At 43.7% G+C, this 17,922-nt stretch overlaps 1 protein-coding gene across 1 annotated transcript in view; it reads left to right on the top strand.

Annotated features, from left to right (window-relative positions):
- The window catches only part of ntf3 (neurotrophin 3), a 41,164-nt gene extending 34,613 nt beyond the window's left edge, over positions 1-6,551 (top strand). The window contains exon 2 of the mRNA XM_080207822.1: positions 5,562-6,551. Coding sequence (XP_080063948.1) covers positions 5,562-6,347 — 786 coding nt within the window. The 3' untranslated portion in view covers positions 6,348-6,551. The remainder of the gene's footprint in view (positions 1-5,561) is intronic.
- The last annotated feature ends 11,371 nt before the right edge of the window (positions 6,552-17,922 follow it).

The raw sequence follows: 17,922 nt of genomic DNA, 5'->3' as shown, positions 1-17,922 counted from the left end.
TCATAGTCCAACCCCCTCATCTCTAGTATCAGCCTAGTGAACCTCCTCTGCGCTTCCTCCAAGGCCAAAATATCCTTGCGCAAGTGCGGCGACCAAAACTGTACACAGTACTCCAGCTGCGGCCTCACCAGTACCCTGCACAGTTGCTGCAAGACCTCCCTGCTTTTATATTCTATCCCCCTCGCTATAAAAGCCAGCATCCCATTTGCCTTCCTGATCACCTGCTGGACCTGCAGACTGGGTTTTTGTGACTCATGCACAAGGACGCCCAGGTCCCTCTGCACCGTAGCAAACTGCAGCTTTTCACCCTTTAAATAGTAATCCCTCCTACTATTATTCCTGCCAAAGTGAATAACCTCACACTTGCTAACATTGTACTCCATCTGCCAGGTCCTTGCCCATTCGCTCAGCCTATCTCGATCCCTCTGCAGACTTTCCACACCCTCCGCACAATTTGCTTTTCCACTTATCTTCGTGTCATCAGCAAATTTCGTCACCCTACACTCAACCCCCTCCTCCAGATCATCTATATAAATGGTAAATAGCTGAGGCCCCAGCACCGATCCCTGCGGCACTCCACTAGTTACCAACCACCAATCAGAATAGCACCCATTAATACCAACTCTCTGCCTCCTATTAGACAACCAATCCTCTATCCACGCTAACACCTTACCCCCAACTCCATGCCCCCTAACCTTCTGAAGTAACCTTTTGTGCGGCACCTTATCAAACGCCTTCTGAAAATCGAGAAACACCACATCCACCGGTTCCCCTCTGTCTATCGCACTAGTCACATCCTCATAGAATTCCAATAAATTTGTCAAACACGACTTCCCCTTAACGAATCTGTGCTGCGTCTGCTCTATCAAACAATTCTTCTCTAGGTGCCTCGCTATTTCTTCTTTGATGACAGATTCCAGCATTTTTCCAACAACAGACGTTAAACTAACTGGCCTATAATTCCCTGCCTTTTGCCTGCTACCTTTTTTAAACAGCGGCGTAACATTAGCTGTTTTCCAATCTTCCGGCACTTCCCCGGAATCCAACGAAGTTTGGTAAATAATCACTAAGGTGTCTACTATCACCTCTGCCATTTCCTTCAGAACCCTGGGATGCATTCCATCCGGTCCTGGGGACTTCTCCACCATCGGTCCCGCTAGTCTATCAAGCACTACCTCTCTAGTGACAGTAATCACATTCAGGCCCTCAACTCCTACCATCCGTCTATCTTTAATATCCGGCAAACTATTCGCGTCCTCCTCCATGAAGACCGAGGCAAAAAACTTATTTAAGGCCTCAGCCATTTCCTCATCTCCCACCACTAAATCCCCCCTCTCATCCTCTAAGGATCCAACATTCACTCTAGCCAGCCTCCTCTTTATATATTTATAAAAACTCTTACTGAACTTTTTTATATTTAGTGCTAGTTTAGCTTCATAGTCTATCCTTCCTTTCTTTATCAACTTCTTAGTCAATCTTTGTTGATTTTTAAACCTCTCCCAATCCTCTTCTTGCCCACTACTTTTAGCCACTATAAACGCATCAGCTTCTAATTTAATACTCTCCTTTATTTCCTTCGATAACCACAGCTTATTATCCCTTCTCCTACGTTCCTTCTTTACCATCGGAATAAATTTCTGCTGAGCACAGAAAAAGATCTCCCTAAAGATCCTCCACTGTTCCTCAGCAGTCCTACCGACCAATCTGTGCCCCCAATCTACATTCGCCAATTCCTCTCTGATCCTATCGTACTCCCCTCTGTTCAAACAGAGGACACAGGTTGGGGACTCAGTACTCCCATCAAATCTCATTCCATGCCACAAAAATAAACTGAAACTAGGGCCAGAATCTTATCACCGTTCATGCTGACAGGATGTTCCCATCCCGCTGCAGTGAATGGAGATCTAGCAGGCCGCCAAATTGTTCGATCTCGCTGCAGCGGGAGCGTGGCACGATTGGCAGATAAGACCACGCCCTGATGCTTTATTACTTAACGGCTGTTTTAGTAAAATGAGATACCAGGTACACTTTGGATATACTTTAAAACATTCTGAAACAGCGTGGGTGGGACTTTCCACTCTTGCCGAAGTCAGTGGACCTTTGGACGGCTCGTCGCATTTTCCAGCTCCACCTCCTCTGTGATGGAGCCATAAAATTCAGCCCCAGAAGGGGGGTACTACATTGCAGCCTTTCAGATCAGAATTTAAAGTTACGCCCTGTCTACCTTCTCAGTTATAGGCTTAAGATCTCTTGGCATTATTTCAAAGAAAAGGAGGGAGTTCACTGCCAACCTATACCACTAGAACTGATAATCTGGTTATTATCTTATTGTTGTTTGTGGTTGGCATGCATTTCCATCTGTCATATCCTTAAAATAGATCTGGAAATGAAATTCAGTTTCCCTCATAGGCAGATGTATAACATTTTTTCTTCACACCTGAGGTATTATCTGGAAAGCTTTGTATCGAAAACAAAATCTAATAAGATCAGATAACAGAACTACTTTTCTTTGAAGCTAATTGCTAACTTCAGGGAGTATTGCTTAGACATCTAAAAACAGGTAATATGGAAATGTTAACAAGTACCTGTTTCTGCGATAGACATTGTCTATTTTTAGTGAAAGATAAATTACACATTTAGGATAGAGGTATTATCCCACTTCCTGTTCTTTGAATTTCACACACTATTATGCAAGTTTTTTTTATTCATTTGGGGGACATGAGCATCACTGGCTTGCCCGTATTTTTATTGTCCATCCCTAGTTGTCTGAAGCAGTTGAGAGCTGTGCCTCTGGAGTCACACGTAGGCCAGATCAGGTAAGGACGGCAGATTTCCTTCCCTAAAGGATATTAGTGAATCAAATGGGTTTTTCTGACAATCGACAATAGTTTCATGGTCATCAGTAGATTCTTAATTCCAGATTTTTAAAAAAATTGAATTCAAATTCCACCATGGCAGGATCCCGAACTCTGGTGCACAGAACATTTACTGAGTTTCTGGATTAATAGTCTAGCGATAATATCACTAGGCCATCACTTCCCCTGTTTGCACATAAATGAGTAGATGCATTACTGCCAGTGTGTTTGGTAAGCCTGAAGGTACTATCTCACTACCATAGGCTTGAGGTCCAGGCCTCAGGAGACCGACCTACGGGTGTTTGCATAGAGTTGACTTCCACTCAAGCATGTTCCTGAACAAATCCTGTGCAGATAAGCAATGCGATTAGCTAAATGCACGTCGATGATTGATTGTGCAACACTACCATGTTGTAACATCACAACATTCCTTCTGGAATGGTAAACTAGCTCAGTGTCTTTACAAAGCCACTCAGGAAGCAGACCATGCATCAGCTCAGGAAACACAAAAAAAAGGCAGATTCTCACCATTGTTGGTTTTGTGTAAGTTTACATTTGGTAGTATCAAAAAGAACAAAAATTTGACATCTGTATTTTATGAAAAAAAGTGTATGATACAATTAAAAACATTTGACACAATAAATATGAGGACAAATTCATTATCCTTGTAGACCAATGAGAAGTAACATTCAAAGAAAGTACGATCGAAGAGTCACTATGATGGTGCTACAATCTTGGATATCTTGACCATGGGATAGATGCATAAAGGCTGATAGGCTGCAGCCGACGTACATGGGTTAGGATCCTCTGGCATGCCAGGTACTCTTACAGCCAGCAAGAATGGCTGCACAGAGTTCAGGGCGCCAATTTTAAAGAGCGCCCTAATCCAAACAAAAAATAACCTACCCTCCCCAATATGGGGAGTATGCTTGCCGCACCCCCCTCTCCCCCACACGATCATTGGTATCCCACCCCGCACAATCACCATCGGCCGCCCTTGCATGGTACTCACCGCCAACACTGCCATGATTATCCTGCAGCCTCAGCACCCACCCACCGCTCCCCCTCTTCCCCAACATCCACCACCATTATTAAGCCAAATCCCCCTTGCCACAGGGATCACACTTAGACACCCGCCACTGGCACTGCCTCCTGGTCCTCTCCCTCTGGGGCCTACACATACTTTTGTCATTTTCCCCCAAAGTGCATTTTGCATTTTGGAAAACCTGTCCAGAACCTTGCCACTGTGAAGGCGAGGTATGAATGTACTGTAACGGGGGATAATTTGGAAAGGGGACTACTTAATCTTGTTCAAATTTATTAGAAAGGTATTTCTGTCAGGTTCTCGCCGGGTGCGGGCATGAACCAGATTATATTATCAGTGAGGGCCAATGAAAATCGGAGTGAACTGCACTTTTTAAATCTCACAGGATTGTGACCCAAATTGGCTGACCTGAGGCTTGGAGAGTGAGGGAGCAGAATCCCACAGGAAGTGTTGGACATTGAGTCCAATTGTGAGAACAACTGAAGAGCAGCACAGTGGTTAACACCGCTGCCTCACAGCACCAGTGACCTGGGTTCGATTCCTGACTTAGAACATAAGAACATAAGAAATAGGAGCAGGAGTAGGCCATCTAGCCCTTCGAGCCTGCCCCGCCATTCAATAAGATCATGGCTGATCTGTCGTGGCTCAGTTCCACATTCCCGCCCTCTCCCCATAATCCTTAATCCCCTCGCTTATCAAAAACCCATCAACCCGCGTCTTAAAAATATTTAGCGAGGCAGCCTCCACCACTTCAATGGGCAGAGAATTCCAGAGATTCACCACCCTTTGAGTGAAGAAGTTCCTCCTCAACTCCATTCTAAACCGCCCCCCCCCCCCTTTGTCTTGAGGCTGTGCCCCCTAGTCCTACTGTCCTTTCTGAGCGGGAAGAGTCTCTCCACTTCTATCCTATCCATCCCATTCATCATCTTATATGTCTCAATGAGATCTCCCCTCATTCTTCTAAACTCTAACGAGTACAAGCCTAGCTTATTCAGCCTCTCCTCATAGCTCAACCCCCTCAACTCCGGGTCACTGTCTATGCAGAGTTTGCCCCATCTCTACATGGCTTTCTTCCGGGTGCTCTGGTTTCCTCCCATGGTGTGGATATGCCGGCGTTGGACTGGGGTAAACACAGTAAAAAGTCTGACAACACCAGGTTTAAGTCCAACCGATTTATTTGATAGTAAACTCACTAGCTTTCACGGTTACCCTCGTTGTCAGGTGCATGGAGAGTTCTGGCCTCAGACAGAGCATATAAAGCACAGACAGTTTACAGATTACTGATTAGAATGCGAATCTTTACACCTAACCTGCTGTTCAAGTCCTAAAGTGGCCAACAATGTCTCCTCCCACGGTCCAAAGATGTGCGGGTTAGGGTGATTGACCATGCTAAATAGACCCGAGTATCGGGGGGTTAGCAAGGTAACAGGAATAAGGCCTAGGTGGGGTTGTAGTTGGTGTAGGCTTGATGGGCTGAATGGTCTCCTTCTGCACTGTAGGAATTCTATGATTCTATAAGTCAAACGTACATTGAGACTTGGGGAGGAGGGTGGTTTGATGTGATGGCTAGTATGGGATTTATTTCTTCTGTGCTGTAAGACTAGTGATCTATACCTGTCTCTGGATGGAACTGAATTGACCCCCTGCCTGTTTTTCTTTAGCTTTTACAGGTGAACAAAGTAATGTCTGTCCTGTTTTATGGCATGCTTCTCACTTATCTCGGTGCCATCCAGGCTACAACCGTGGACAAGAGAAGTTCTTCCGAGGATTCCGTGAGCTCGCTCATCATCAGACTCCTGCAGGCGGACATCCTGAAGGGCCGGCTCTCCAAGCAGAGCCAAGAGGTGAAGGAGAAATACCAGGAGGGCAGGCAGAAGGGCGGCACCCCGAGGAGCACGGAGTCGCCGGGGAACACACTATCCGACTTCCAGCCCATCGTCTCGGTGGACGCCGAGTTGCTGCGGCAGAAGAAGCGTTACCACTCGCCCCGGGTGCTGCTGAGCGACCGGCTGCCTTTACAGCCGCCCCCTTTGTACTTAGTGGAGGATTTCGCGGAGATGGACAACAGGACGGCCCGGCGGAAGCGCTACGCCGAGCACAGGGGCCACCGCGGCGAGTACTCGGTGTGTGACAGCGAGAGCCGCTGGGTGACGGACAGAACGGCGGCGATTGACATCAGGGGCAGGCAGGTCACCGTCCTGGGGGAGATTAAAACGGGCAATTCCGCCATCAAACAATACTTTTACGAGACGCGGTGCAGGGAGGCTAAACCCGTCAAGAGCGGCTGCAGGGGCATCGATGACAAACACTGGAATTCCCAATGTAAAACCAGCCAGACCTATGTCAGGGCACTGAGCACAGAGAACAACAAGTATGTCGGCTGGAGATGGATCAGGATAGACACCTCCTGCCTCTGTGCGTTATCCAGAAAACTAGGCAAATCCTGATTTCCCAGTCCCATCTCCTTTTCTTCTTTCTATGTGAATATATAAATTATTACTTTAAATTATATGACTTTGCATGTAGCATATGAATGTTTATATTATAGTATAGTTCACAATTTTTATTTATTAAACTAAAGGTCAATACATCTGACAAAAAAAATGCTTCTTACGACTCGCCAAAACAAGATATCTAAGTTGTGCCTTGCTTCCAGCATCATTAAAAGTCATTGGACCTGTGTTGTTGTGCATTGGTAACTGGCTCAAATGTTTACCTCCCCTTGTTATTTTCTCCCAGCCTCTCCGCTTTGAATCAGTATTGTTGTCGGTGATTTATGAATGCAATTTTGGAAGGCACGCTTTATGAACCAGCGACGGCTGCCAGTCGTAAAAGTGCACGTCTACCATTAAAAGCGCAGCACACCCTGAGCAGCATTCGCAGTGAAACTGAGAGAAGGAAGCTGACAGCAGAGGGAAGGCTGGCAACGCCATCTGCACAGAAAAAGCTGTTCCATATGTTTCGCTCATTCCCATAGAGTTATTCTTTCTGGGAACGATTTGATTATTGCAGTACTGGAGAAAAGACTGCTGTGAATATTATTTCTACCCTCTCGTACTATTGTAAAATTACTCTGCACAGCAACCAATTCCAAAGCGATTTTCATGTACTGTTTTCACCCATTCAGACCCTCCTTGTGACAAATGCTCTTCAACGTGTAAGTCCAAAAGGTATAGGAGCAGAATCAGATCATTTGGTCCACTCTGTCATTCGATCGTCGCTGATGTGTTTCTCATCCCTATTCTCCCGCCTTTTCCCCATAATGCGAGGCATATATTTGGGGAGAACCAAATTCTTTGTTGTCTTCTTTCGTCCATCCACTTTACACCAAATTTAATCAGCCCGTGATTCCCCTCTTTAACTATTCTAGTCTGCTCTAAAGGAAACTGCTTCCTGATGCAATGCATTTGAACGCTTTAACTTTTTCCAAAAGATCTACACTTTCCAGTGAACAGTTCAGTGAGACTTATGGCTACGGGACAGAGTAGGATTGCCAATGTATATGCACATATATCACAAAGATAAACCTTCACAAAGACAAAAAGGCTGACTCCACCTCCCCCCCCACCCCCGTCCCTCCCATACCCTTCCCGACGGCCGCCAACCCTTATCAGTTTAATAACAAACAGGTTCAGAACTCTTGAGTAATGTAACATTTTGCCAGCTAGAAACGGTTTCATTCCGAGAAGGTTCCTGAAGAAAATTGACTGCTCTTTAAACAACTATTGTAGCCCGAAGTCACAGGTGGGAAATGTTACTTTTGCAAATTTCTGTCATAGAAAAATATGGCCATAATATAGCATATGAGGAAACTGCAGTTCCTCTCACATCAATGCAGAATAATTGTGACTAGTGAAAGTATAATGGTATGTATGACATTAGTTTATACGAATACTTGACATCAGCCGAAGGATAGCTGGGTCAAATTCAAGCACTGATGCAAACAATAGCTAGTTTTGCAAATTAATGAGTTCTCCTTGCCCACAATGGGTCGATTCCTTGTTGCTTAACTGTGCGGTTCAAGTATGTCAGGTGGAGCATCAAAATCACCACACTGACAGTGCAAAGGGTACAACCTTTGGTATAGTCACACAGTACCCTTCTCAATTCATACATTCTGAAGGCAATACAGAAGAGTCACTTTTGCTGTTCATGTATGTTGCATCGTATCCCAACAAATTGCTTGAAGCGTTAGCACTGCGGCCTCCCAGTACCAGGAGCCTAGGTTCAATTCCCAGCTTGGGTGACCATCTATGTTGAGTTTGTATGTTCTCCCTGTCTGTGTAGGTTTCCTCCAGGTGCTCCGGTTTCCTCCCACCATCTGAAAGATGGGCTGATTAGGTGAATTAGTTATGCTAAATTCTCCCTCTGTGTACCTGAACAGGTGCCAAGGATGTGGTGACTAGGGGATTTTCACAGTAACTTCATTGTAGTGTTAATGTAAGTCTATTTGTGACACTAATAAATAAACTTAAAAATGGCACTCGTTCCTAAGCTTAACACATGTCCAAAATCCAAATAAACACAAACATAGCCCGACTGAACATTATTTGATGCAATGCAGCAATGGCTTGGTTCTTCAATAGACTGCTGACTGTAGAATTAGGTAATTTAGGCCTGGAATGTTCAGCATTTGGTTTACGCTCTGTATTGCGTTAACTGCTCTCAATTAAAGTACAGGATCAAGTGAAAAATGGCTACCTAGCTGAGGTATCAGAGAATGCACAGCCCCTGTGGGACAATACCAGAATTGTAGAGCTCTTCTGGGAAAAGACTACTAAACACAGCTCAAATACTGTAGATGCTGATATTTGCAGCCAAGAATTTTTGTACATTAAACATGACTTCTAATTCAGGAACAAGCAGTTAAACATTCTTCAATAAAAACAGAAACTGCTGGAAATATTCAGCAGAACTGGCAACATGCTGCAAGACCCCTGCTGAAGGTTTCCAGTATTTTCTATTTTTGTTTCAGATAACTAACATCTGAAGTAATTTGCTCGAGTTAAGCTTTCCCTAACTTTTCTGTTTTACTCTAAATCCCAGGTTTTCATGACTATATACATTAGGACCAGCTTTGCTCCTGTGGAGCCAAAGGAAAAGTGTCAGCCTTAGCTGGGTGGCACAGTGGTTAGCACTGCTGCCTCACAGCGCCAGGGACCCAGGTTCAGTTCCAGCCTGGGCTGACTTAGTGGAGTTTGTATGTTCTCCCTGTGTCTGTGTGGGTTTCCTCCAAGTGTTCCCATTTCCTTTCACAGTCCAAAGATGTGCAGGTTAGGTGGATTGGCTATGCTAAACTGCCGTTTAGTGTTGGGGTATTAGCAGAGGAAGTATAGGGCTTGGGTGGGATTGATTTTGATTCAGGCTCGATGGGCTGAATGACCTCTTTCTGCACTGTGGTGATTACCTCTGTGTCAAGTGTTAAAATCTCCACCACAGACACTTCAGCACAGAATCTAGACTGTTACTTCAATGTACTGGGAGTGCTGTAATTTGGAAAAAGCATTGGGCTGGATTTTCACCTTTGAGGCAAGTTATAGGTGTTGGGAACATTCCCAGCTCAGTGAGTCCACCTTGGGAAACTATGCCCGCAAGGGTAGGATTTGCATGGTGGTAGGAGGTAGGATGTGGGCTGCAGTTGGGTCAGTTAACCTAAGAAAATGTTTGGAGGCAGAGTGGGTGCTAGTGCAGAGGTAGGCTGTTTAAAAGGTCTGCCGCGGTGCAATGGGACTTTGTCCCAGTTAAAATCAAAACAGAAAGGGTCTTCACCCCTCCCCCCTCACACCCCCCCCACCCACTGCAGATTGCTAGTGCACCAAACGTGCCTCCGCATGATCCCATCCACCCCCTCTGGCCCTTCATGCCTCCAATGCCAAGGAATGATCCCCATCCACTCCCTATGGCCCCACAGAGCAGGTGTATTCGTACTCAAATAGATTTCTCGGTTCTCCATCACAAATGCATGGCAAGGATTGACTAAGAGCCCAGAAATCCATTAGCCTGTTGGAACAACTGAACCCCTGAAAAACATTGTTTGCTTGACAGCTGTAGCTCGCTGGTCTATGCTGACAATTGCACAATATTTATTTATAGAAGCTAAAGAGATTTTAAATACTTGCATAATTGGATAATTGACACTTCCATTGGTCTGTAGCAAAAAGTGGATTTTTTATGAAAGTAAAAAGTTACCAATTTTTTAAATGCTTTTTTACACATCATACTGTCATTATAGGATTCATTGCTTCTATACAAATTATACTGGGTGAAAGGTTATCGAAGTCCTATAGCTTGGCATGGGAAATGTGAGGCCCTTAAAGGATGGTTGGGGCACAGCTTAGCCTGAGGGTCATAAAGGGCTATTGTAATTCTTCTGGAGGCGTAACTTGGCATTGGGAAATGGGGGACAATGGGAGTAGGTGGAGGAGGCATACCTTGGCATTGGGAGCATGAAAAGTTATAATAGGTGGGGGAGGGGGGGGGTGGTGCCTGAGGAGGATTGTTGAAACTTGCCTTTCTAAAGGATCCCTTAAGGGTTGTGTGGTGGCAGAGTGGTCAGCACTGCTGCCTCTCAGAGCCAGGGATCCAGAGTTTGATTCCCGGCTTGGGTTGCTGTCTGTGTGGGGTTTGCACATTCTCCCCATGTCTGTGTAGGTTTCTTCCTGGTGCTCCAGTTTCCTCCCACAGTCCGAAAGATGTGCTGGTTAGGTGCATTGGCCATGCTAAATTTTCCCTCAATGTATCCAAAACAGGCACCAGAGTGTGGCGGCCTGGGAATTTTCACAGTAACTTCACTGCACTGTTAATGGAAGCCAACTTTTGACATGAATAAATAAACTTTAAACTTAAACCTCATGCAGATGAGGGTTCACAATGTCTCTGAGGTGCCGTGAACTGTGACTCTTTGAAAAGCTGGCCTGACTCCATGAAAATTGCAGAGGACAAGGACATGCCTCTCTTTACTGTGGAATTCCAAATCAGAAGTGCATGGTGCATGCTCATGAACTAAGTGACCCTGCAAGCATGAAAGGCACAACCGGAAATAAGAAACACCAGGAAAGAGGTCAGGAATCCTGGAAAGGGGACCAGCCTGCCATTTTTAAAGGAGTCCCAAGTCATCCTGACTGATCAAAAAGTCCAGCTCATTAAATCAGAATCAGTCTGCCCTATTAGATGAATGCAAAAGATATTACGATGATATTTTTTAAGACAGCAGTAATGTTCTTTAGTGCCTTGGCCAACATTTATCCCATAACCCAGTAAGACTTAACACAGATTGTTGGATCATTTATCTGTGTTTGTGTGCTTGATATGGGCAATTGTCTGCAGTAACATGGGGCACCTTGCGATAATGAAAGGTATAACTACAAATTTTAGGTTTGACTAATTCATTAGCCAGTGATGCTGCTCCTCGGATGATTGTTAATACATCTACATTTATAAGCAGGAATGAATGTTCCCACCAACAATTCCTAACCTTAGTCTTTGAGATTTGAAAATACCAATTGTTTTGTGAAAAGTAACTCTAAACTATTGATATTTATATCAGTAGCCAATGGGTATATAATACTTCAAGCTATAACTTGGTAAAAAGCTAACTCCAAGGTCCTTAGTCTGAAATCCAAAGCATTAAATTCAGTATACAAATACTCTGCTACCTATAGATTGTCCTTAGGAATGACCATTGACACATTGAGCAAAAAATTAGCAGAAATGCAATGCTTGTCATATGAACGCATAACTGACACTGTCTGTCACTTTTTAATTCAATGTGGGCATCGCTGGCTAGGCCAGCAATATATTGCCCAACCAGAATTGCCCATGAGAAGGTGCTGAGCTGCCTTGTTGAATCCAGACAGCATGCAAATTATCTGAAACAGACGGGTTATTACAATGCTTTTATAAATTTTATGAATTCAAATTCCACCATCTCCCATGCTGCCTCAAAGCACCCGGGTTCAACTCTGACCTCGGGTGACTGTGTAGAGTTTGCACCTTCTCCCCGTGTCTGCGTGGGTTTCCTCCGGTTGCTCAGGTTTCCACCCACAGTCCAAAGATGTGCGCGTTAGGTGGATTGGCCACATTAAATTGTCTGTTAATGTCAGGGGGATTAGGAAGGCAAATATGTGTGGCTATGGAGATAGGGCCTGGGTGGGATTGTTATTGGTGCAGACTCGATGGGCCAAATGGCCCCCTTTTGCAATGTAGGGATTCTATGATTCTGTGGTAAATAAGAAACAGTCCATTGATTTCATTTTTGCTGTGGAGGTCTATGTGGGGAATACAATTGGCTATTTTAACTTCCCAATTATCTCCCTCATTATATTTCCCATTGAATCAGGAGACAGTCCATTTCTTCTTTTATTACCTCAGTTGAACCATGTAACTAAGGTTGTTATCTATTTCTCTTTTTTAATGGTAAAGTTAACCAACTTATGCAAACAAAAGCACAGGGTAATAACATCTGCTTGTACTTGGAAGAAAATTTCTTGCAGGTGTCACCAACCTAAGGTTGTTGAGTAATGAATTTATCACCATTTTTAATAGAATCAGCTTCTTGATGTATAAAAATGCTTTACTGTGGAGTATCTCTTAAAGCCAGGTTTGGAAGTAGCTGAGAGCACAATATGGCAATATGACTTAGCACCGACATGGAGAGTCACGGAACATAAGTTCACACCTTTTCACTTCATGCTGACAGCCTCTCATTCTTATCATTGTAAAGAGCTGCTGAGCAGAGGAGGGCGTTTCTCTTTGTAGTGAGGTGAAGTCACCTCAAATCCTTCATCAGGCTAACCTTCAATGCTCCCTAAATCCACATCAGAACAGATTTTGCACAGACTTGGAAACATATGACCTACAATTCACACATGGTTTGAAAGGGGGGCGGGGGGCGGATTGTTAAGCAATAGCCCGAAAAGAAAGCATTTGATACTTCTCCACGTGGCACGGTGGTTAGCACTGCTGCCTCACACTGCTAGGGTTCAATTCCAACCTTGGATGACTGTGTGAGTCTGCATGTTTTCCGTGTGGATTTCCTCTGGGTGCGCCGGTTTCTTCTCGCAGTCCGAAGTTGTGCTGGTTAGGTGTATTGGCCACGCTAAATTCCTCCTCAGTGTACCCGAACAGGTGCTGGAGTGTGGTATCTAGGGGATTTTCACAGTAACTTCATTACAATGTTAGTACTTGTGACACTAATGCATAAATTTAGAAAGAATGGTTTCTAGGCACAGTTTAGACACAACTACTGCTATGGACTAATTATTTTGGTGTTCTTGGTAATCAAAAACAGACGGCTCCACTAGAGAGCAGTATTCCCCTAGCTTTGGGCAATGGGCAACTTGACAAGTTACTCAATACCTTGAGGGAATATTTGATTTCTATCCCTTTCAGCAGCAAATCTCCCTCCAACACAAAAATTCCTACTTAATTTACCATCTTGAATAAAATTCTTCAGATTTTCAAACCAAAACATGTAGGACTGGTTTTCCCAAAACTAAAGCATATTTTGGATCAAAGGCATGCCTGATGAAATCAAGTATGACAAGAATGAGATCAGGAAAGTGTCCATATGATGTGTATATTTTTCTAAAAGCACTAAATTACCATGGCATGTATTATTCAAATATTACTGTACATTCTCTCTGTGAGTTAGATGTAAAGGGAATAGAGAGACCTTGAAATGACATTGTTGCTATAGTGGAAGCTGATGAATTTGTGAATGTAAACTAACTTTGATAAGAGTGCCCCATCTTTGAACTCATTTCTATCCAAAATAAATCTTCAACTTTTGCCAAATGGTTTAAAGTTTTTTGTTATTAGTCAGAACTAATAGCCCTGCATTGAAGTCACTGTGAAAATCCCTTAGTTACCACACTCCAGTGGCTGTTCAGATACACTGAGGGAGAATTTAGCATGGCCAATGTACCTAATCCACACAGCTTTTGAACTGTGGGAGGAAACTGGAGCATCCAGAGGAAACCCACGGAGAAAATGCAGACTCCAAGTGACCCCAGCCAGGAATTGAACCAGGGTCCATGATGCTGTGAGGTAGCAGTGCTAACCACTGTGCCACCATGCTTTCTGGGTTTTGTCATGAGAGTTTATGCGAAAGGATGTCTTTTTAAACTAGATCTTGATTGTAATTGAATCTGATGACAAAAGATGGTATTTTACTGAGAAACTCTCTCACAAATAGAGAATATTTGTATAAGGGATGCAGATATGAACAACTGTACATTACAGCAGAAATAACGTAGCTCGAACTCCGCAGAAAGGGTGATTATTGAATAATACACAATTTGATGCAAAGTCAACTAATTAAGGTACCAATTGAATATTAACTTCAGCTTTGCAAATTTCACTACTGTAGGGCCACAACCAAAATCTGCAAACGGGTGGCACAGTGGTACAGTGGTTAGCACTGCTACCTCACAGTGCCAGAGACCCAGGTTTGATTCCTGGCTTGTGTTAATATGTGGAGTCTGCTGCATGTTCTCCCAGTCTGTGTTTCTTCCCATAGTCCAAATGATGTGCTGCTTAACTGCATTGGCCATATTAAATTTTCCTTCAGTGTATCTGCTGGCACAGGAGTGTGATGACTAGGGAATTTTCACAGTAACTTCATTGTAGAGTTAACGTAAGCCTGCTTCTGATACTTAAACGTTAAAAAGTAATTTTGCCACACCTAAACACACTTTGCTCAGTTAACCGTACCTCTACATTTAAGAAAAAATGTTCAGAACTTTTAATTTATTTAGTCATTAGTAAACCAATCCCTTTTTATTAGCAAACTGTTGCTATACCTTGTTGCATCATTGCCCCAGTAACAACTGCAGAAATAGTATTAGATTGTAAACAGGAAGAACAACTTGCTGAACACTACTTTGTTCACTTATTTTTGCATCAAATGTTAAAGTGGACTATCTTTAATATGGCTTATTGCAAACTCAGGTACATTACCCCTATGTGTGGCAGGGTTTGTAAATTATTCTGTCCCCTCCCACAATATTCAGAAAAAAAACATACACAATTTGCAACAAAGTCCATCTGTTTACTTCACTTTCTCTTCCCCCATAAATGATGGTTGTTACTCATCGGATAAGTGAATCGGTCAAAGAATGTTGCCTGCTGTTTAGAAAGTGAGCTTAATCCCTATACAGAAATCCCTCGGAAAAGGTATCCAAGTCATTTAAATGCAAAATAATGAAAAAAAATGTAAATAGCTTTTATTCAAATTGTAATTTATTTTTTCAGTGCCTGAAAAACTGAAATTCTTTATTTTAGTACGGAAGTTGTATGTTCTCTATTTTGTATGTATTGCCTGCCTGCAGCTGTTTTCCTGATTTGTAATATGTAATAAAGTATCACTTGTAATGTGAGCCTGAAAGAAGCTTGGCATTCATCGTGAAACATTGTGGAGAGTGAGGCCTAGCTGCAAAGGCTTCTGCTAACAAAAAATAGCGAGTGAAATAGCGGCACCTCTTTGTTTTGATTCACTGTCCCTCTGTTTAAGAAACTTGGTTGTCATGTTTATGGAAGATAATGCACCTTTAACCTGATTGCTGTACACAAAACCAAATGTCAGTACCTCGTGTAATTTTGAAAGAAATATTAGCATCCTAGTACTGGTCAACTGTCTAATCCAAGTGACTGCACTATTTATATCTACCATACAGAAATAAAAAAAAAGTTCTAAGTGTCCCCATGTGAATAGTGTCAAGAAACTCTGTAAATGGCAGACTGTTCTTACTATGTTCCTGTTCCTAGCAGCTCTGATGACTAATATTGAAAATACTTGAGTCAATCCTTCTGGAAAAGGTAAATTTGAAGGTCATCACCTGAATGAAAATCAGACAGGAGTAAATCGATCCCAAGATGTTCCAGAAGCAACAGAAGGAAACATGGAGAAGAATACAATAGGCCTTTAAAGTTTTGTTACAAAATGTTGCAACAATCATCATTTTTCAGTCTGTCCAGTCCGTAACATGGAGCAATTTATTCTCTGTTCTAGTCTGTGGTATGATGAGTCTCTTAAATATAGTCTCCCCAGCAATTGAAGATGCTAAAGGACCAGTATCTTTCTTTAGAAATGTTTCTCCAAACATACCTAACAGCTTACGCACTTGAGAATTCATCTTCCCCCCTAAGTATTTTCATTTTCAGATTCCTTTTGTGCCAACAATCTTTTCCCAGTTCGCTGGATGAAACTGAACATATATACATTAACAGAACAACGTCGCGTCAACAAAAGCAGAAAACTTGGATAACTCGTGCTGGTGAATGATATTTATTTTGTTGTGTTTCCTTTCACCTTCAGAGTTGATGCTGGATTTAAGAGGAAAGCAAAGGCCAAATAAATGTGCATTTGCGGCATGGAATGCATGGGTGCCTTCCTACGCAAGTGCCAGAATGTTATGGCGATTCGCACCAGTGGGATTTACGCAACCCACTGCAGTGAACGGAGATTTGGCTGGGTGCCAAATTCTCCAACTTTGCAGCAGCGGGAGCGTGGCGTGAACGGTCGGTAAGATCGCACCTGAGATGTGAAAGCTCTGCCAAATACATTCCTCTTCCAAGCGATCGGGAAATGTTTTGTTCAACTCACTCCGGGGGCTGGGGGTGGTGGGGAGGTTGGGGGTTTGGTAACAGAATGTGTTCTTATCCCTGCTTATTAAAATTATAGAACAAGGAAGACAAATGTGTTAGCCAGTGTTGAGAGAAGACCTTTAACTTTGTGATATTTTACAAGAATCGTCAATGATGACGCTCGTTGTTACAATTTGGTCATCAAGATCGGTAGACTTGTCAACAAGTTTTGGAAATGAGCTCCAACCACAGATGGATGCTTGTGTTTGACCAGTTCTGACAAGTTGGTAAACCAGTTAACAAGTTAATTTAACTTCATGCGAAACAAGAATCTTTCTGACTTTTCCTGATGTGAGCCTTTCGTTTTTAAAGCAGCCAGCAATGTTGATATTGTGTAAGGAAATTAAATGTGTAAGTGCCACCTTGAGAGAAGGCACAACTTTTGCAATAATTTAGACATAGAGGGGGCGATTCTCCTAGCTCTGCTCTGGCAGGCTGCTCCGCACGTCTCCAGCCTCTAGATTTCCGCTGTCATCAGCTTCACACCAGAAATCGGTGTGCAGTTGAATGAATTATGTAAATCTTCATTTAAATCTCATTAGCAGGTCTGGAACTGAAGTCTCCATGCCCGCTAGCCTCTCCCCTTCCATATCCACCAGAGTATTTCATTCCAGCGGGATTTACAGTAGCACCCAACTCGCTGAGAGTTCGACCCCACTGGAGCAAAGGGGGGCCATGGAGGCCTCCGAGGAGGCCAAAGGTGATGGGGGTGTCCCCTGTCATTGCCAGCTTGGCAGTACCAGCCAGGCCCCCAATTTTGCCCAAGAGGCAAAGTTGTAATACCCAGCGTGCATCGGACAGTGCCAAGGGGACAAGGCTAGAGGAGCAGGGCATTTAGGGATACAGCCTCCGAGGAGAGGGGATTGGTAGAGGTGGAGAGGGTCCGGTTGCCACTTTGCACTTTGAAATCAGTGATGGGGGAGTGTTTACAATGATTGGCGCTGGCCATTGGGTTGGCTGGTTAGGGGTGGGTCAAGGCTGGCCAGTGACTGGGGGTGGGTGGATCAGTGGGGAAACGATACGGGGTTGCGGGGCTGGCCATTGATTGAGCTGGCTAGTGAACGGGAGGCTGGCAGTACAGGGCTACTGTGCATGTGCCAACCTTGACGCTGATAGATCGGTGCATGCGCAGTGGCCCACTCAGCGCTATGCTGCCGGCCTCTCCAGCGGGAATAGGCTCTGATCCCAGCTTTTCAGCATGATTCACTGGAGGGTTCTCTGTGATGCACACTGTGTTTTAAAAATCCCGTTGAAAGAAACAATGGGATTTATTCCAATTTTTTAATGCAAATTCAACACTTTGAATGTTTTTTGGGAGAATTTCACCCAAAATCTCTAAAAAAAATTCTTTATGAGAGGAATTTAATCTCCACCTGT

The sequence above is a fragment of the Carcharhinus amblyrhynchos genome, chromosome 19 (assembly GCF_965287045.1).
Source record: "Carcharhinus amblyrhynchos chromosome 19, sCarAmb.v2.hapA, whole genome shotgun sequence".
Lineage (NCBI taxonomy): Eukaryota > Metazoa > Chordata > Chondrichthyes > Carcharhiniformes > Carcharhinidae > Carcharhinus > Carcharhinus amblyrhynchos.
The sequence above is the reverse complement of the archived record's forward strand: the minus strand, read 5'-3'. Positions and strand labels throughout refer to the sequence as shown.